General features: G+C 38.0%; 1 protein-coding gene across 2 annotated transcripts in view; it reads right to left on the bottom strand.

Moving 5' to 3' along the window:
* The window catches only part of WDFY2 (WD repeat and FYVE domain containing 2), a 183,605-nt gene that overhangs the window by 84,142 nt on the left and 76,814 nt on the right, over positions 1-22,649 (bottom strand). For both annotated transcript variants that reach the window (XM_002824297.5, XM_054529063.2), the window contains exon 3: positions 8,621-8,694. In XM_002824297.5, the coding sequence (XP_002824343.1) occupies positions 8,621-8,694 (74 nt within the window). The remainder of the gene's footprint in view (positions 1-8,620; positions 8,695-22,649) is intronic.

Below are 22,649 nucleotides of genomic sequence, written 5' to 3'. Positions count from 1 at the left end.
AGCCAAGCAAAGACATACAGGCCCGGCATTTAACCCCAGCACTAAACCCCAGAGACCAGGACATACCAATACCACTCCCCTCTCTGCTAATGTAAGCATTTAGCCAGCAAGGGGGAAGGCTTTTGCCAAGACTGCCTCAGATCACATAGTAGTTGGAGCAACACCAGGTGACAGCAGTTCCACAACCACAGGGGCTATAAAAGAATGAGTGCTTTCTTCATGCATTTTGGCTCTTGTGAGTTCTCAAGCTTTACAGCAAAAGAATAAATGTCAGATGATTCCCTGGAGGATATATTTCATGACTCTGCTGCTGTCAAGGTACTCTTGAGAGGAATGCCTTCCAAGGTGATTAACAGTAAAATGCCACACACCAGCCCATCTGGGCTTGAAACCTTGCAATACAAATGACAGTGACATGGGAACCATGGTTCACCTCTAGTTTGTATAAAAGATGAACTCAAAGTAAAAATCAGCAAAATATTTGTGTATACAGAGAATATTTTCAAATGTGTAGATGGAAATGGTTAAGAAAAGAATTTTGATACCAATAGGACTGATTCCTATCGTTGATTTTAAAAGTTGTAGGACCACAGATGGCTCTCTGGACATTGGTCTATAAAATCCAAATTCCTAAAACAATAGAAAGCAATTTAACCCTTAATGGCTTGCAATTTTTCCTTCTTCCATACTCTCAATCCACGAAAATAAGGGAGTCACTTGTGATGACAAATTTGCTACATCTTCTCCAGTCATCCATTCAGAGCATCTTCAGTACTCTGTACACCTCTCCAAGCCCAACCCCTTTTCTTGAGGATGATGAAGATTAAAATGGCAAGAACTTGGATAAGAAACTCCTTTGCAGAAAAAAGAGTGTCCATGTCAGAAGACAGCCCATGTTTTGCAAATCACTGGTAAATTCCTGTGATGCAACAGCAAAGACTAAAGATGGGACCAGAAATAAGTTGAATCGTCCTAAAGAATATGCCATGACTAAGACATTTCCTCCCTTGGAACTGGCCCACTAAATGCTCTTGACATAGACTTTAACCAAGGCTTCCTGGTTACTGCAAATGGAGGATGCTGCTACTGATGATGATGATGATAATGACACTGACAGGAGTTAATATTTATGAAGCATTTGATACATACAGAGACTCTCCTAAGAGCTTTCCATGTATATATCAGATAGTCCTAATAACAACCCTATAAAATTGGTACAACTATTATTCCCATTTTACAGATAAGGAAACTGAGACACAGAGAGTAAAGCAACTTGCCCAATGTGACACAACTTGAGGGGGGTAGAGGCAGTCTGATACCAGGGCTTGTGCTCCGAACCTCTATGTAATATCAACTCAATAAACTATATTCATTCATTTACTTGCTCATTAATTCAGTCTATAAATATTTACAGAGCACTTAAAATTCATGGACATTGCACTGGGTGCCAGACTGTAACAGAGTCAAGTACACACAGTCCCTGCTTTGCAGAGTTTATGCTGAATATATGCCATTAATAAAATAATTACATCAGTTATTATTCCAGGGGAGATAGATTATTTAGATATAAGGTTCCTAGGACAAAGGGAAAGTAACTTGGAACATAATACCCTCATCAGTTCCCAGCCATTGCCTTTCTGAAGTGTAGATGTGCTGGGTTGATGTGGCCAAGGTAACTCCTGTAGATAGTGTATAAATGATTTCAATCCACCACTCACTCTACTGAATCTCTTCAGTACCTAATTCAAAACACAGAGCAATCTGGGTGTCCTACGGGTATTCACACTACAGAACTGGTTTAAAAGTTGGTTCAAGAAGGCCTTTGAAAATTCACAACTGCAATGGAAGTGCAACAAATTAATCTCAGGTCAAAAAATGCTCTTGGTATCTGCATTCACGACTGCTTGACCAAGTTTTTAGATAACATGTAGGTGCTGAGCAAAAGATGACAGGGCTACATGTACAAGGACATAACTGAGGGAGAAGGTTAGTTTTTGAGAGGTCTTTGATTCACACAAATACCAAGGGCACAATACAGCAAGAGTTTTCCTTGATAAAAGAACCTTCAGCAAATGATATTAAATGAATAAATAGTAAGCAACTAGAATGTCAGCACTCTAAGACTATTTTCCTGCTAAGCATAGCTCCACACCTATAGTATTAAAATATGCATATATTTTCATATATTATGTAATATATATGTTTAAATTCATTGTAACTTAGCACAAGCTCAGAAGAAAATGTCTACTTAACACTGTGTAAAATGAACTCCTCACATTAGGAAGTCCAGTGACTCAGAATGATAAAATGACTCAGAAATGCTGGTCTTCTATGGTAGAAACCATGGTATAATGACATAATCATAAGCTAGTGTAAATAATGGCAGGGCTATGTAACAGTTTAAAAGGAGGAGGCCCTGTAGATTCCACGCACATATTTCTCTCAACACAGAGCTTCCTGAAATTTTCTTCAGATTCACCTTTTATGCCCTCATGATTAGGATATTATTCATAAATGGTATCACACTAGAAATCCTGGAAAACAGAAAATTTCAGAAGCAACATCAATTCTCCTGTAAGTACAAAACTTGGAATGCATCATGATGACTGATGAGTGAGAGTCTACTATTACACTGCTGTTTTGAAGCTGATTAAGGTGAAAATTTTCAAGACTGTCTCTCCAGCGGAGTGAACTAACTGTACAGTCAACTTGCTTGGGTACAGCTGAAGTGCTTTATGCAGAGGCCATTTGTCGTCACGGTAGAACATGACCTTACCATTTGGGTTCAGTTCCCCATAGGCTCGTTATAATCCATGGTAATAAACAACTCATCCAAAACACCTTGTTAGATTAAATGCTGAAATTCCTGCCCCCAACCCAACACATATTTTTTAACAGTGGCTGGATGCACAGAATAACACAAGCTCCTTCCTAATTCACTAGTGAATACTCTAGGGCAATTCCTTGCAGCTGGGCTGTCCTACTTGTATGAAGAAATTGGCCTGGTATAATGTAAAGAAAATTTGTCTAGGGCTCAGGGAAGTCCTAGCTCTGCCTCCATTATCCTGACATGGGGCCTATTCAAGATATCACTTAGTCTAGAGGAGAGTGGCATTAGCTGCAGAAGAAGATTCTTCCAATTATATTTTCTTATCTCCCACAAGAGGATTTTGAATCATCTTCTTTTAATATCCTTGGATACTTCTTCCTGAAGACATCATGTCTCACATTGAGAAAACTGTTTCCAAATCAACTGCTCTAACACTGTTAGGGAAACACAGTAGATACAACATTACCAGATGTACTGAGTTAAACAGTATCCTCTCAAAATTCATGTCCACCCAGAACCTCAGAATATGACCTTATTTGGGAAATAGGGTCTTTGCAGATGTAACTAAGGCAGGATCATACTGGATTAGGGGGAGACATAAATCCAATGACTGGTGTCTTTATAAGAAGGTCACGTGGAGCCAGGCACAGTGGCTCACACCTGTAGTCCCAGCTACTTGGGAGGCCGAGATGGGAGGATCCCGTGAGCCTAGGAATTCAAGACCAGTACAGGCAACATAGTGAAAAAAGCCATCTACGAAAAAAGCCAAAACATTAGCCAGGTATGGTGGTGCACATCTGTAGTCCCAGCTACTTGGAAGTCAGAGGCAGGCGGATCACTTGAGCCCAGTCTTTGAGGCTGCAGTGAGCTATGACCACGCTGCTATACTCCAGCCTGTGCAACAAAGCAAAACCCTGTTTCTAAAACAAACAAATAAACATCCGTGAAATGAGCCAAGCATGGTGGTGCTCACTTACAGTCCCATTTACTCCAGAGGCTGAAGTGGGAAGATCACTTGAGTCCAGGAGCTCAAGGCTGCAGTGAGCTATACTAGCACCACTGCTCTTTGGTGTGGGCAACAGAGCGAGACTCCGTGTTTTGTTTTGTTTTTTTAAAGGAGTCCATGTGAAGACATAGAGACATAGAAAGGAAGGCAATGTGAAGATGCAGGCAAGAAATGGGGAGACACATTCACAAGCCACAGAATGCCAAGGATTGCTAGCAACCACCAGAAGCTAGGAAAAAGCAAGGAAGAATGCTCTACAGCTTTCAGAAGGAGCATGGCCCTCCTGACACCCTGATTTCAGACTTCCAGGCTCCAGAACCATGAGAGAAAAACTGCTGTTTGGTACTGTTACGGCAGCCCTAGGAAACTAACATACCACATAACCCACATGAACTAACAGTAATGTATACTGTAAGAGTATAATAATCACAATCACAAGAACTACCAAAACAACAATAAATCCATACACAATGTCACTTATTTTTAGACAATAATCAGTATTCTGAGTGCTAACCATTTATAGATCAATCCTCTCATCCCAATCAAACTTCCCATAACACACACATGAGATTAATCTTCAGAGAACAGAGATTTTACCATTTTAAGGCCTTTTTCAAAAAATCTTCAATGACTATGCATTTATCTTAGCAAGATATTAATAAAAACTGTGGCTCCCTATAAGTTTTGATGGAGAAGAAAATAAGTATTTATAAAGATATATGTATCTCTCTCCACCCTACACTATCCTATAGCAATTACTCAGTAGGGTTGGTGAAAATTAGTTTAATGGAAATGCTTTACTTCTGTGTTGACATTTCCTCATCAGTCAATCCCCTTTAAATATGGTATGAAGTCTTGGAGTGGGATGGGGAGAATCTTCCATGTTACGATCCAGTACCTTTACGTTACATAACGCTTACTACTCATCCTGAATCAAGGCTTTCACATTATCCCATTAATCCTCTTACCAAATTAGTTTCTATCTCTCCAAATATCTTTGGTCCTTTGGTACCTCCATGGTTTGGGTGGTTTTTTTTCCCCCACTCCATTAATTTTGTCTGAAATACCTTACTTTCCTATCTTTAGCTAATCCAATCCTAGCCAGTCTTCTAAACCCAGTTCATATCCAGCGAGCTGTCCTAGACCATTATCTCCCACTGTCTTCTGACCTCACTGCTTTGCCAACATCACACTCATTGGTGTACCGGTACTTCTGCTATTATTTGTTTACTTTGTGTTACTTATTTTCTAATTTCATTTTTCATAAAAATGAAAAATGTCTCCCTAACTAAATTATAAAGTCTTTGAGACCAGAAGCCACACTATGTTAGAACTGAGCATAATTTTTTGTACAGAGCTGATATTTAAATATTTGTTAGTTGGCTAGAATACATGAGACATAAAAACGCAAAGTTTAAAGTTCCACTTCAGCATGAATAGCAGTTAGCACAATCTGACTAACTTCTCTCTATATTAAAACAGAAGACATTGCTGAAAAAGGTCAAGACAAATTAAACTATTGGCATAAATTTTTCCCCTATAGAAGGTCATTCTATTTTGAAAAACATTTTGAATGGTAACAGAATTGTACAAATAAACTATCTCAGAATTTAAGCAAGTGCTTATTACAATCAGCTATATTAAATAATAATAGGGTTTGTACTTTAGTCAATAAACTAACAAATTATTCATTGAGTTCCCAATTTGTAAAAGGAGCCACAATAAGATCTACCAGAGGAGAGATGAATAAAAGACTGGCCAACTCTTCAACACTCAACAGTTTAATGGAAGAGACAGACTTTTAAACATTGTGCAAAGCAAAAGTTAAATATGCAATACAACATAGCTAACCTACTGAGTACCGTGTGTGACTAATTTCAATTGGTAGGGCTCAGGAATCATCTGCCAAAAATAAAAATACAAACAAAAAGATAACATTTGAATGAGGTGGGGAAGATAATTAAAACTTTGTAGACCAAGATGGCAGAGCGGGATTCTGAGCTATATGATTAGAAAACAGCAAAAGGTATAGGTAGGAAAATTTACTCTCACCTCATTATCTTTACCTTCTCTCAGTAGATGACCTCGCCTGCTACCTCACAGGAAAAAATAAAAGGCATTCCTCTCCTATATCGCAAAACTGAATGACATTTCTCTCTCCTTTCCTGCTCTCTCAACTGTCCTCATTCTTTCCCACAGCTAACTTTTCCAAATTGTTCAGGACCCTCTTGCTGCTTGCCTCCTACCAGATCTTGCTCCAGTACTCACGCTCTCTCTCCTGCTCTTTGTGGCCACATTTTTTGAAAGAATGGTCTCTATGTCTTATTTCTACTTCATCTCTAATTCACTACTCAGCTGCCTAAGTTTAACTATCTTACACAATGTGTTCTTTTTATTCAGTAAAATAAAGGAAATAATGATGTTACTTTCTGATTTCACACTTTCTTAGTTTTAAAATAAGTTAACCACTATTTCTTCTTAAAATTTATTTGCTATAACCAGGAAACAGAATATATAGTCTCTGACCAGGATTTCTCATGTCTAAAAAGTAAATTATTAAAACAGCTGAGACTAAGTATTTTCAGTAAAGAGCCTGTTATTGTAGTGATCAATGTGAATCCTGAACCTTAAACATGCTGTTCTCTCAGTGTATCTTTCCCTAACATAGAACTCTTTCTAATTCTGTAGATGAGAAGACGTAGGGTATGCAATTTATCTTCCTCAACAATACAAAGGAGGTACTTTTAAGGAAATTATTTCATATAAGCCAGGGTCCTGAATCTTTTTCAGAAGATTGGAGTAAGTTAAGGTTTGATGTCTCAACCCCATACTGACATACTTGGAAAGATGGACCCTGACTGATGCTTTGCTTCCCTGGCAGTTTCATTTACTAAAAGAATAATGGCTAAGATGATTTCTCCTCTTATATACAATAAATAGCTAGAATTCTCCATAACTTACTTTGCTCATCTTTCTTGCCTTCAAAGCCAAATTTATCAGTATCCATTAACCACCTACATTAACTTCAAAAGTGCAACAAACCACTCCTATGTTATGTAAACCTAAGTTTTTCCATGGACAGTGAGCATTACGCAAACTATCCTGTAACTGTTGGGAAATGGAGGGATCTCAGTTCATCTTTTCATATTTCCTTTGTAATGAACACTTCAGAAGTCCACTGAATAATGATCTCCCTTTATCTTTTAAAAATAAATTTATCTCACACATACACCTCCTTTTAAAAATGGCTCTCCTCAAAGTAGACAATTTTGTATCATCAACTTCTATCTACCTAAGAAACAGAGTTTACAGATCTACCAAATATATTGGATATTACAGAAATTTCATAAATACTTGTCACTAGGCTGATTTATATTTAACAACATTGTTAATAGTTCCAGAAAGGCCACCAAGCAAATGTTTTGACTAAAGATCAAAGACAAAACTTTAGGCCCACTAACATTTGTAGGGGCTGGGGCAAGATTACAAATGGAGGCCCACATTCCAGGTTTACATGTTTAAAAGTTACAAGTCCAGTTGAACTATTAAATAAAATATGGTCTCATCCTCCAATCTTGACAAATACACCCTCCACCAGCTGGAGGTACAGGTTCAAATTTAGAATTCTTAGTCTCCTTTAAGTTCCACGCCATATTGTGGTGACACAGGGGGCCAGCCCACTTCCCTTCTCTTTCTATTCCCAGTTTTGTCAAGACCTTGAGGGGCCTTGCACTCAAGGGTGGACATCCTGTCTACTGCAAACTGCTACCTCTTTGCCACCTCTCAGGCCTAAGAGCATACTCACTGGTTTTATCTTTCTAAGGACACATCTAGGAAAAAGGTCAGTGAAGACTCTGGAAGCAGGTTCTGAGCAGTTTGGGGCAGGAAATTCCAGGGTCTTGGTAGCGGGAGGATGGAGTGGGAGAGAGGGACGACTTGGGCTGATCACATACATCCCCTTGAGCCCTCAGATCCTCCACCCTATGGGGAAGTGTGAGCAGAGCAGGGCCTTCTAATTCATAGGTTCTGAAGCAGGGCTTCTCTCGCCCAGGACTAAAGGCAATGCTGGATAATTTACCAAATGGAGAATTTACTAGATCAGTCTTGTTATTAGTTAATATACTAGTTGAAACTTAGTATGTAGAAAGATTAAGTAGGTAAATAAAAGCCAAAATTCCAATCTTTAATCACTTCAGTTCTCCCAACATCTATAATCAAAGGGTCTAATATTTATGTGGATCTATCTACAGACTAAGTCTAGATGCTGTGCTTTTTTTCACAAATTCATACAAATTTACAGAATTCTATTCAGATGCTTAAGGGAGCTGGAAAAAACAAGAAGCAGAAGGAACAAAGAAAGAACACAGACTATCAAAGACAGGATCAGACATGCAGACATAAGGGAAAGCATTTTCCTCCTGTTCTGTTGCTTATGTGGCAAAGCTTAAGGCACCATGATTAACCATCTGATTAAAGCCACTAGTATCACAGCTTGCTCTCACTAATGCAGATGCATGCAGTTTACTCATTGGCCTCCGACTGCCCCCATCCTAGCCACTCTGTATAGGGTAGGTCAAGCTGAACCTTGTCAGCATTTAAGTGGATACTGATGATAGCTCTCCCTACATTAGAATCTCTTACCTCGCCATAATTTGCTACGCTACAATTTTCATTCTACTTAGCAAGAAAATTCTTCTGTTAACTTGAAAAAACTAATAAATACATATACATACTCCACAGGAAGGGAAGTATTTCAACTGGAAATCTTATTTATGTGTACTTACTGAGATTGTACCATTGTCTAGACCTATGGACAGTCTTCTTGTTTCCGGGTTAAAAGACATGCATGAACATGGAGCTGAAAGAAATGAACATGTTGACGAAATTAACAAAACCATGATTCTCATCGATTCAGGAGTGCCTAACTAGCTAAAAGTGTGGGGCTGTACTTTCCCCACTATCTCCTGGAAAACATTTCATTTAACACCCACTCACCAAAAAATAAAAACAGTAATTTTACAGCCACCCCATAGTTGTTCAGTTATCCTTTTAATGAATATAACAAATAAGATATTCTCAAACTGGGTAAGTTCCAAGGGGCTTGGTCTTGGCTGGTTCTGTCAGTATGGACTCTAAATTTGCTTAACTAGATTAACAATACTTTGTGCTGTGTAACGTTTCTGTTACCACTCTCTCTGTACCACTCCAATTCCATCTTAAATAGAAATAACCTATCCTTTCTGAACTAGACAAACAAAAGAAAGATCTTATTATCCCTCCACCCTCCCCACCCACATACAGACACATACACACAGGAGTCTAGAAGTCTATTTTTTGATTCAGAATTGATTTGGGGCGTGTGAATTAACAGGAGATTTTTGCTTTTGGCCTTTGGGGGTGTGCTGGAGTCTGCTGATTGAAAATGACAGAGGAGGATTTGTCTCAATCTAAAAAAGAACCAACTCATCACAGGGCTTGGCATTGTAGGAAAGAAACTAGGTGAGTCAGTACACTCAGGCCTGGACTGGGTCTCCCTGTTCCGCAGGACTGATTGCCTGAGTACACCTGAGCCTAAGCAAATTAAGTATGCTTGGAAGCCACGTGTGGTCAACAAGTGCTTACTAAACAGTCAGCTCCCAGGCCCCTGCCTTCTCTACCTATGCTTGCTCCTAACTGCTCCCACTAAACATGGGGTCTTTTGACAATTTACCCAATACTGAAATATTTAATAGTTGTTCTAAAGAGCCTAGCACAGTTTTATATGTTTCCCTTCATATTCACAGAAGCCATGTAGATCATGAACTACCTATTATCACAATCACAATCAGCATCAAATATTTTTTATTCCCACTTTTCACAGTTATGATTAGATGTTTTACCCAAGGTCACATAGGAAACACTGGAGAAGTTCAAAGACATCATTCAAACATACAGTCCCATTTTCAAACAACCAACTTAGATTATTTTTAAACTAAAAAAGAATTTCAAGTTCTACTGACAGCCACTAAGTGAACATATCACTTAGTAACATATTTTTCATTCTCTATAAAAGGGCCCTGAATAAAACAACAAAAAGATCTTCTAAACTGCATATTTACTTTTCTCTAATTTTCTATCATGATATATTCAGAAAATAAAAACTAGAATTTCCCCCAAAAACTTCCACCAGTACAACAGACTATCTTCTTTCTACTTAGCTACAAAATAAAACCAGATTCCCAAGAGTACACTCCTGAAAACAGCAATCAAATGATATTTAATGCACTGCCCTAAGAAAGTCAGTTTTATTGCCCTTGACCAGTAAACTATGTTGGCACAATTTCTATACAATACTAAGATGCCGGGTCTCATAATCCCATAGCATGTGTGCAGAATTAAAATCTAATAATCTCATGGAAGATTGTTAGCTGAAAAAAAACTAAAGAAAAAAAACACTGTGATTACAATTGTGTAAAGTACATACACACATAAGTACAAGATACATGGAAAAATTATTCTTGTGTTCGAATGACACGATTATTTCTATAACACTGTCTTTACTCTTATTTTGCCATTCCTGTTAAAATGAATTTTAAATATCTCACAATTTATGAAGATGTAAGTATGAGCATATGAAGCAAAACTCGATTGCAGCCTCAAGGGGCTAGTGACTAGCCAGGAACAACCTTATCATTTAGCTGCCCACTTGACCATCTAAAAGTATTTCCTGTGTGATTTCCTCCAAAGTCCATATCCGGTTATGCTATAATTAGAAAACCCACTGAAATTTGAATGTGATTTAAAATACTTTTTTACAACACTGCATAGGCTACTCTTAAATCTTCATTGCCATTCCCTTATTCCTTGTTTTTTCCCCAATTTACTATATTTCTTGTTATTCTTTCAAGAAAAATTTAGAATCCTTACTATGTTCAAGGCATGTCCTACAATGATATATAGGTATTATTGCTGCCATTAAGGAATTAAAAGAACTTATAGATTGTGAAACCAAAGGTATATAGGAACTGTAAGACAATTTCACCCTATTGGTTCAAATCATTTTATGCATAGTAAGAAACACCACCATATTTCAAAGTAAAGAACCATTCCTATAATAAATGAATTCAGCAAAGTTTCAGAATACAAAATTAATGCACACAAATCAGTAGCTCTGCTATACATCAACAGTGACCAAGCTGAGAATCAAATCAAGAACTCAACTTCTTTTACAGTAGCTGCAGAAAAATAAAATAACATACCTGGGATACCTAAACCAGGAGGTGAAAGACCTCTACAAAGAAAACTACAAACACTGCTGAAAGAAATCACAGATGACACAAACAAATGGAAACATATCCCATGCTCATGGATGGGTAGAATCAATATTGTGAAAATGACCATACTGCCAAAAGCAATCTACAAATTCAAGGCAATTCCCATCAAAATAGCATCATCATTCTTCACAGAACTAGAAAAAACAACCCTAAAACCTATATGGAACCAAAAAAGAGCCCACATAGCCAAAGCAAGACTAAGCAAAAAGAACAAATCTAGAGGAATCACACTACCCGACTTCAAACTATATATAAGGCCATGGTCACCAAAACAGCATGGTACTGTTATTAAAACAGGCACACAGATCAATAGAACAGGAAACAGAACCCAGAGATAAACCCAAATACTTACAGCCAACAGATCTTTGACAAAGCAAACAAAAACATAAAGTGGGAAAAGGACACCCTATTCAACAAATGGCGCTGGGATAATTGGCAAGCCACATGTAGAAGAATGAAACTGGATCCCCATCTCTCACCTTATACAAGAATCAACTCAAGATGAACCAAAGACTTAAATTTAAAACCTGAAACCATAAAAATTCTAGAAGATAACATTGGAAAACCTTTCTAGGCATTGGCTTAGGCAAAGACTTCATGACCAAGAACCCAAAAGCAAATGCAGGTCGGCTGCAGCGGCTCACGCCTGTAATCCCAGCACTTTGGGAGGCTGAGATGGACGGATCACTTGAGGTCAGGAGACTGAGACCAGCCTGGCCAACATGGCGAAACCCCATCTCTACTAAAAATACAAAAATTAGGTGGATGTGGTGGTACACACCTGTAGTCCTAGCTACTAGGGAGGCTGAGGAACGAGAATCGCTTGAACCCGGGAGGCAGAGGTTGCAGTAAGCCGAGATGGCACCACTGCACTCCAGCCTGGGCAACAGAGCAAGACCTTGTCTCAAAAAAAAAAAAAAAAAAAAGCAAATGCAACAAAAACAAAGATAAATAGATGAGACTCAATTAAACTAAAAATCTTCTGCCTAGCAAAAGAAATAATCAGCAGAGTAAACAGACAACCCAAAGAATGGGAAAAAAATCTTAGCAATTAATGCACACAACAAATAATTAATACATCAAAGGACTAATATGCAGAATCTACAAGGAACTCAAGCAAATTAGCAAAAAACAAACAAACAAACAAACAATCCCATCAAAAAGTAGGCTAAGGACATGAATAGACAATTCTCAAAAGATATACAAATGACCAACAAACATGAAAAAACGTTCAACATCACTAATGATCAGGGAAATGCAAATCAAAACTGCAATGCGGTATCACCTTACTCCTGCAAGAATGGCCATAATCAAAAAATCAAAATATAATAGATGTTGGCACGGATGTGGCGAAAAGGGAACACCTCCGCACTGGTGGTGGGAATGCAAACTAGTACAACCACTATGGAAAACAGTGTGGAGATTCCTTAAATAACTAAAAGTAGAACTACCATTTGATCCAGCAATCTCACTACTGGATATCTACCCAGACAAAAAGAAGTCATTATACGAAAAAGATACTCACACACGCATGTTTATAGCAGCACAATTCACAACTGCAAAAACATGGGACCAGCCCAAATGCCCACCAATCAACAAACGGATAAAGAAATTGTGGTGAACCAGGGAATATTACTCAGCCATAAAAAAGTAACAAAATAATGCCATTCACAGCAACCTGGATGGAATTGGAGACCATTATTCTAAGTGAAGTAACTCAGGAATGGAAAAGCAAACATCGTATGTTCTCACTCATAAGTGGGAGCTAAGCTATGAGGATGCAAAGGCATAAGAATAATACAATGGACTTTGGGGATTCGAGGAAAGGGTGGGAATGGGGTGAGAGATAAAAGACTACACATTGAGTACAGTGTACACTGGTCGGGTGATAGGGGCATCAAAATCTCAGAAATCACCAGTAAAGAACTTTTTCATGTAACCAAGCACCACCTGTTCCCCAAAAACCTACTGAAATAAAAAAAAAAAAAGACTGCTTCTATAAATGAGCATAAACAAAAGAAATCTGAACAGAAATCTTACTGTTCTACAACCCATATGCCTGAACCCAAGATGTTCTAGAAAGGGGAGTGTCAGAGTTAGACAGCATTAGCTCCCAGGCACATCCAAAGGCATAACCACCCCTTCAAAGAGGCATCTGGGAAAACATCAGGCAAACCTCTGTGTGTATGTGTGTGTGTGTGTGCATGTGCACACAGTAGGTGAGACGTACAATGCTCCTCAAACCATTTTCTAACTGTGACACTCCCACAGGAACAGGCCTTGGATTGGCCCCTGGTAGATCCAAAGAAGCAGAGAGCAGATTTAAAAGAATATTGATGCCCCAATTTGTTGTTACAGTAAAGTCTTCCTTTTCTTTTATGGATTAGAGGAGTAAACAGATTGACACAGAGATCCTTCTAACTTCAACTCACCAGAAATCAACAAAAAAGCAACTAAAAAAACCAGTGCTGTGGCCCATACAAAATGGGCTCCCATCCATGCAAGACAAATATCAAAGGGGCAAAACTCTCTGGGGAAGGATAATGAGACACTAAAGTAAAGGTAACTATGACCCAATGGCAAAGGGAATCCTTTGGCAGGAAGAATAAGAGGAAGCGACAAACATGCAAATTACAGACAAACTGGCTGGAGACTGGTCTATTCCCCTACCTTAAAATTACTTTCTCCAAAGGGTGAGTGAAGTGCCTGACCAGAACCATAAAATTATAATACAGCTGCCCTCCACTGACTTCCTCTATCAAAATTGCATTCCTGAACTCTAGATGAAATAAATACAGCATGATACAAAGTGTGAAGATCTATTTATGACCCCCACTTTTAACTGTTTCCCCATGAGAATAACCATACAGAATGAAATGTGTAAGGTGATGCCATTTGCCAAGACTTCTCACATATATCATGGTATATGTAGGTCGCCTGAGACTTCTTTACTAACCCAATAACTGAAATTCAAGGCCTTGCCACTGGTTTTGTTGATGTTATATTCTAGCTTCCTATATTTTCCCCAACATTTTTATTAAAATCTAGGGAAAAAAATGATTACAGTTTTTTGGTAAATAGTACAGGACTCATTTTCCATGTTACCTGAATAAGATTTCTCATCTACCTTTTCTGTCTCAGACTAATGACAGTCAAAAGAAGTATACTGGAAAAAATTTAGGAAGCAATGAAATGCACAAATAAGATTAAAAAAAGAAACTGTGCAGGTCTATGAGTAATGTGACCTCTTATTCTCTTATATTAGTATCAAGACTTTAGATCTGACTGGCCTGTCAGAGTCTCACCTTTAAAATTAGACCCTTTATTTCCTTGAATTCTGGATATTTGGTAAAATAATAAAAGAAAGAAAATAAAAGTCAACACTTTCATAACACTGAGTGTTTGGTAAAATGAAGTCTTTGTAACTTAAGACAAATATTCAGCTTAAAATTCAGTGAAAATCAAAACAAAGAGAAGCTCCAGTATGGGCGATTAAATTAATGGCCATATAATTTGAAGAGAGGAAAACACAGGAGACACAGCCCTAGACAAAGGGGACCCAAGAGATCAGCATAAAATCTCAGCAGAGTCAATAATTAAATGGATTAGAGGGAAAGTGACTATTTGCATTTCTAATACTTCTATCTCAAAATTGGTATTTTTAAAATTGCCCTTGTTTATTTAAAAATCATGTACTTAAGAGGAGGCAATCTCAAAATATTTCAATTTGGGAGGAAAGTTTTCTAATTTCTGTTACGTACACCAACAATTCTTTCATTTTATGACTAATGTATTTTCTGTCCTTTGCTGACCAGTTGAACTTTGCTCAAATAAACACAAGTTTCATTGAAGGTTAAGCTGCGGATTTCAGTCACACTGCTTTACAATGCTAAGGGCATTATTTGGCAGGAGACACTAACCTTCCTCATGAGACGTTCTGGTTCAAACTTTAAAACTAAATAAACAATGGTGACTTCTGCAAATAAAAACTTCAGGTGCTAACGGTATCCTGGTGAAGTTGAATGTCAAGATTTCACAATAAGAGGGTCTTCAATAGAGCCTCCAATGAGCAATACACTCCGACAAAGCAAAAATTTAATTCATGGACACAATTTCATTCAGCCCTGTTTATAATAGAATAATATTTATTAGATTTGTAGTACTCAACACGTTTTATTTTATTAAGCATACCTATATTTAGGACTTCAATTTTCTAGCACTAAAAAGCATTTTACATCTAAATCCAACATTTTATTTACTCTACTAACATTAACTATTTAGTTTTCTTTTCATCTGGGCTGAGTAATATCAGCAAAGCAAATCAGAAGTGGTCACTCCCAGACAAGGTTTAAGTTACACTAAAGTGATCTACCTACACTAAATTTTAAAATGCCCCGTCAGATGAAAATCAAAGAAGAGTATGCTAAACAAATGCCGTACTTAATCAGATTAAATAATATCTAGCATGTTTAGTTTGGATTTCCATTAGCTTCATTTCCATTAAAAATGAGAAGTTCTGGGCCAGGCGCGGTGGCTCACGCCTGTAATCCCAGCACTTTGGAAGGCCGAGGCAGGCGGATCACGATGTCAGGAGATCGAGACCACGGTGAAACCCCACCTCTACTAAAAAAACAAAAAATTAGCGGGGCGCGGTGGCGGGCGCCTGTAGTCCCAGCTACTCAGAAGGCTGAGGCAGGAGAACGGCGTGAACCCCGGAGGCAGAGCTTGCAGTGAGCTGAGATTGTGCCACTGCACTCCAGCCTGGGCGACAGAGCGAGACTCCATCTCAAAAAAAACAAAACAAAACAAAACAAAACAAAAAAAAAAGAGAAGTTCCTCAGATACCTTTTTCTTCTTAGTAAATACAAAATTAAAAGATCACATTACATTATGGTTTATAAGAATATGAATAGTAAAAACAACAAATTACACATGGTTCCATAATATAACCTATACCAAAAAGAAAGAAATAAATGGATCAATACATTTCACAACCAGGAACCCAGAGGTTTTTTTGAAGTAAGGTATAAATTAAAACAACAGAATGAGCATATCTCAAGTATATACACATTCTCCCAATCTGCCAAGAAACTCTCTCAACTGAGTTAAAGACGTTTAAAAGTCAGGAAAACAATCACCACCTTATAAAAGCAGAACTGCCAAGTTCATAATTCGAAATATCTTTCTATAATACCACTAACATACCCACATGAACTTTTCCCCCAACTCCAAAACACCCAGCAGAGGAGGTGGAATAAGCACACACACCACCTCCAGTCTGAAGTTACCGAAAGTCCTCCTTACCAATGGGAAAACTAACACTTTCAACTTACTTACAAAATAACTCATTTCCATTCCAGATAAAAGCATATACACATTAATCAACTTAATTTTCCAAATCCCCAATTTTAACTTATTTATTATCTTAAGATTATAGTCCCAATAAATGACAAAAAGAAACCAACCCAGCTACAACCTCACAAAGTAGCCAATTTTTCCTAATAACTCCGGGTTAGTATCAGCAATGACAGTAATATTGTTAAACATCAAGAACCTGAAGCCATTTTACAAATAGTTATTTGGTATATCTAATAACCAAAATATCTTTGCAAATTTGAGAACAAAGATAACAGTTTATCTGTTAGGCTTCAAAACAGAGAAAATGTGAAGGACTTGCCCAAAGTGATTCAGCAAATTGTAGCAAAAATGAAAATCAAATTCCAGTTTCCCACCCAGGCACAAGGTCTAACCTACAAGCCATTTTGAATACTGCAATTGGAAACAATACATTTTTGGAGGTTGAATTTAATGTAAACAATAGACTATGTTCAAATATCCTTTCCATAGATATCTTAACTAAGATTATTTATTATATTTAATGTATTCCCTACCATTTGAAATGGCTTTAAAAGCAGACACAATAAAACCAATAAAACCAAACAATACAAATAAGCAAAAAGAAGTTATGACTAAGAGAGAGAGTGTGTGTGTGTGTGTAAACAGAAACAAAATTAAAATAAAGATCTGTTAGGAGATTCAGTTAAGTTTCATGTTTCACATTATCCATAATGACGAAGTACCAGGTCCTAGGGCTTCTGCTCCCAATCTTTTCTGCCTCATAATACACGGAAAATTATATTTGTACAGCCACTGGAATAAACAGAAGAGACTAGCCCTCCCTCCATCCTCTTCTCCACCTCCCTGCTCAGCTAAGGGGATCAGTTCTCATGTTCAATCCATGTAGACCACATCAGTAGGCTGTGTCACACAGGCTGGGAAGTTCTCCCTTTGAGAGAGCAAAGAGTTCCTGGCCCTCATGTCTGAAAAATATTCCACCTTTTTGCTCCTTCATAAAAGGGGCACTGTACATTAAGGTAGATGATTACTTCAAAAACAGCCATAAAGCACTTCATATAATGTACACATCAGTGTAAGCTGAGGGCACAATGAATGAAGGCATTTCTGCAGAGGGCTAACACAAAGTGGGAAAACTCCAAATTTAAAGGAATAATCAGACTATCGTTCATGCTGTTCACCACAAATAACCTTTCTCTCAAACAGGCTTTTGATAAAAACTGGGAAGCAAGCAGTTCAAAATCACATGTTTCAGAGAGGACTTGAGTTCCTATACTTTAAACGTTAACTGAACAGATGGTAGGTATCCATACTTTTGTGAAAACTGAGCGGCCCAACCACACTTCAGACTGGGTAAATGCCATTCCACCAGGCCAAGGCAGAGAACTGGGAAGGTGACAAGACAGGTCATTTTATTGCTATGTTAGGTGTGCCTCTTTATTTGTAACTACCTTTGAAAAAATGAAAAAAATGTCTTGTTTGGCTTTGTAGAAAAATTTATAAATACTTAGGAGCCAAAGTAAATTCCATTTGCCTGCCCTGGCAGGAACAGAACCCACATGGGTTTTCCAATTCTCCAACATACCCGGCCTGAGGCTCCAGCCCTCTCAAGCCTCCTATTCACAACATCTTTGGCGGCCAAGTTGATCAATCTATTCTCCATATCCAGGGAGAAGTTGGCAATACATGCCAGGCTTTACATCCAATCCTCTGACAGAGTAAGAAAAATCTCCAACTCCTTCCACCAACTCCTGCAAGAGGTTCCTCCGCTACCTCTCAAAGGACTAAGGTCTGACCCCATGAATGGCAAACCTAGTTGGTAAAGTAAATATGAAATAAATCAACCACAGAAATAGAAATGCCTGTGCTTTTTACATGATTTTTCTCTATAGTGTGATCCAACTATGGTGGCTGAAATTATATCTATTAGAAGCCTGGAACAAATAATCACATTTATGGCTGTAACTGAAACTTCCACTCTTACCCTGAGGGCCTGGTTTACAAGCTCATGCAGGGTCCCAGATGGGTGTGTTGTAAGTTGATACTGTCACAGGCAATGTGCAGCTACTACATAAGATACAGCAAGGGGATATTCTTTTTGAAAGAATATTTGATAAGGAAAGGCTCTGATTTCTCATTCATCCATAAAAATCAGCTAGCTTATAGCAAACTACAAAACAAGCCAGCAGTCATCCCCAAATTCTCTATAGAGAGTAGGGTTTAAAATGAACTTTCCTTAGGCAGACTTTGTGACCATGTCCCCATTATGCCTGCTTCCCACATTAAAACGCTCACCACACATGACGGTTGGTATCCATGCAATGTCTGCTTTCCCCACCAGACTGTAAACACCGCAAAGACAGGAACCATCTGCCATATTTAACTACTACATCCTTAGTACATCGTACAATGTTGGATGTGGAAGAAACACTTAACATTTGTTGAATGAACTATCCAAAGAAATTAAACAAGATCAAATACTACTTTTTGCTTTCCTTCTTTACATGCCCTCACCTTTCCCAGGCTATGTTAAGCTCAACTCTACCGTGTCACCAATAGGGCCATGACTCAGTCCTTTCTCATTAAAGATCACAGAGATCCAGGAAAAACTGAAAGAGTAGGAATTAGGAGGTGTACAACGAGGCCCGGGCTTAGTCAAATACTTGCAGTTACAAGTAACAGAAATCTGCTCAGGTGAACTTAGGCACAAAAGGGCATATCCAATAAGAGAGAGTGGTATCTTTTGAGCTCAAAGGCAGAACACAGCCAGGATTCTCAGGGGATTAGGAGGATGAGGAAAATCTTGTGCATCACTTGCTTGGGCTTTCTCTTTACCAGGAGCCAGATGTTCTTCCTTCCCTGGTTCACCCTACATTTTCTGCAGATCAGCTTTTTTACTCTTTCTCCAAGCACACAAATGCCTCACAGCTCTTGGGTTTATATGTTCCCAGGAAAATGGCCCTGCCCAGGCTGAGACTAGCATTTCTGCCTCCAAATTCTAAATTCCTGGGAAAATCAGATTGGCCCAGGGACAAACAGCCTTAACCAGGCAAGCTTGGTTTTTCCTGGCTCCCTTCTATGGAGGAGGAGCTTCTCAGAAAAGACAGGGTAGGAAGACATCCCCAAAGCGGTGCTTGTGTTTTTGACCATGATGCGTCTGCTCTTCTTTCTCTTGTCTGCAACTCCCCCAAGATCACTCAACCTCATCATACTCTGCCTTTTAAGCTGGTTTCCTGTCCTCAAACTTGGCCTTCACTATTTATTCTTTCTCATTCAATGCCTTCCACTTTCTTCCTTTCATTAAACTTCAAATTATTCTCAAAGCTGTAATGCATTTACTCTCTTACCTGGAACATGACAAACACTGTATTTAAAAGGTATTTTAATGGACAAAATTAACAAATAAGTCATTTTAATAAATGCACAGAATATTTTCTTTTTATTTTCTTCTATACTTGGAATACTACTTATTATGTAGTAGAATAAACATAAAACATGGTCATATCTGCTTTGTGGTATTTATTTTATAGCCTCTGAATATATTGTGCATTTTTACTTATTTTGAAACCAATATCACATAACCATTATTTAAGAATAATACTGAGTAACCTCTTAACAAAACCCCTTTCAATAGGAAGGACTACAAAACAGTTCCTTGGAAACTCAAATCTATTTCATGTTCTCTAACTGACTGAAATGTAGCTTATTTCCTCATGCAATAAGATTCTGCCTCTCTCAAGTTAAACAAATCTTAAATTCTTGCCCAGGTCAATTACTACGTCTTCTGAATGCATAAGATTCCTAGGAACACAAAAGCCAATTTCTAACCAATTGTGATGAAGATAACTTTCTTTTTCACCTCTACACAGTAATAATCTTTTGAATGAATTCAAAAGATCATTTCAAAATGATTTCAAGAGAAATCATCTTGACCATATACATCTTGTTTGTCTGCAAATCCCTGGCATCTAGATCTGTGGCCTGTATACAATAGATGCACAGTAAATATTTGATTGACTAGCATGTATGCTTACATTCATATATTTACCAATCAACACTATATACACATGGCTTTACATGTGTTCATATAAACATGTACATAGATCAACATGTTTGCTATAATGTCACAAGACAATGTTTTCAAACTTTAATGTATATTCAAATTATCTACGGTTTGGGTTTGTTTCTTTTTTTTTTTTGGAGACAGAGAGAGAGGTGGCATCTTGCTATATTGTCCAGGCTGCTCTTGAACTCCTGGCCTCAAAAAATCCTCCTGCCTTGGCCTCCCACAACACTGGGATTACAGACATGATCTAACCCACCCAGCCTATCTAGGGATTTTGTTAAATGCAGATTTTGATTGAGCAGCTCTGGGGTAGAACCCAAGAGTACATTTCTAATAAGTTCTCAGGTGATGCTGATGCTACTGGCCCACAGACCACATTTTGAATAGCAAAGTAATCCCTTTTTAACTCTATTTAGTAGAACACCAAAGGCAAAGTATACAAATAATCACAAGGTCCTCTTTCTCAAAGTTCATGTTCAGTCATAAGGAAAATGGATGGTAATCCTCTCAGGGGAACACATCTTTATTATCAGACCAAATCCTTCAGTAAGTATTTACTGAGCACCTACGCCAGGTGTAAGAGCTATAGTGAACTTAAGTCATTCTTGCATATAGCTTACTAAATGATGAAAACGCAACTAAAAGCTTCTCTGTATCTCAGTGATATCCAAATAAAGACAGCATTACAGGATGACACCAAAATGTATATGTATTTGTATAGGGGAAAGGGAATGAGTTAGCAATTAGGATCCTGTGCCTTCATGAGGTTCCTATTAACACTCATCTTATCTCAATAAGATTCCTTGTTTGCCATCCCCAAATCCCCATCATTTTGCCCAGGTCAGCCTCTCCTATTTGCAGAGTCATGGGAGCTATTGATCTCTGAGGCCAACTTCAACTTGCTGGATTACAGCCCTCCCTCATCTCTTACAGTTAGATACTGTGGCAGGTTTGGTGAAGAAGCAAGACCAGAAAAAATACTGGTTATATAATTTAAAAAACAGGAAAAAAGGCTAGGCGCGGTGGCTCATGCCTGTAAGCACTTTGGGAGGCCAAGGCAGGTGGGTTACCTGAGGTCAGGAGTTCGAAACCAGCCTGCCCAACATGGTGAAACCCCATCTCTACTAAAAATACAAAAATTAGCTGGGTGTGGTGGCATGCACCTGTAGTCTCAGCTACTTGGGAGGCTAAGGGAGGAGAATCGTTTGAACCCGGGAGGTGGAGGTTGCAATGAGCCGAGATCGCAATACTGTACTCCAGCCTAGGCAACAGAGGGAGACTCCATCTCAAAAACAAATAAACAAACAAATAAACAAAAAAACGGGAAAAAAAAAACCTAGAGAATTCTTTACTTTTCCATTTATCTAAACCCTCATCACTGCCATGGCTTAAAAAGAAAGTTCAGCTTGATCCTGTAATGTACGACAGTATCTTCTAGAAGCAAAACAGGTAAAGGAAGGATATAGCATTCAGAATTACAAGAAGTTTCTTCTTCCCAAAAAAAGGGTTGAATACTTTGTTCAGCTTGGTTGTTATCATCTATTTACTACAAAATTCTAAAGACATGCAAAGCCTCAAAGATAATTTGAAAATCATTTAAAATTATTATATCATTAATAATCATTTGTTTATAAACAAACAAAATTGTTGTTTGAGTTATTACAGTACTCTTTTGCCAGAAGCAGAATTTTAAGCAAATCTACAATTTAGCATGAATTTATTTTGGCATATGCTTCTGAAACTGGGATACTTATATCAAGAGATGAGGTGTACACTGCAGCAAGCCAGAAGGTATAGGAGTCCAAACAACAAAGCTGGGAGATTTTTCTACAATGTCAATTTTAATTAAGGTTTGAAGGCCGGGAAGTAAGGGAAACGTTTAATACAAGTAATAATAAATTTAAATAATTATTTTACGCTAAAATAAACATGGGATAGGATGCCCAAACTTCATTAATTTTAAAGATAAAAGACTAGACTAAAAATAAATTTCCTATTTTGGGGGGCCAGGTCTTCTTCAGCTGTGGGGGAACTTCTGCCAGTGGAATAATCTAAGAATCACACTTATCTTTTCTTTGA

Source organism: Pongo abelii, chromosome 14 (assembly GCF_028885655.2).
Source record: "Pongo abelii isolate AG06213 chromosome 14, NHGRI_mPonAbe1-v2.0_pri, whole genome shotgun sequence".
NCBI lineage: Eukaryota > Metazoa > Chordata > Mammalia > Primates > Hominidae > Pongo > Pongo abelii.
The sequence above is the reverse complement of the archived record's forward strand: the minus strand, read 5'-3'. Positions and strand labels throughout refer to the sequence as shown.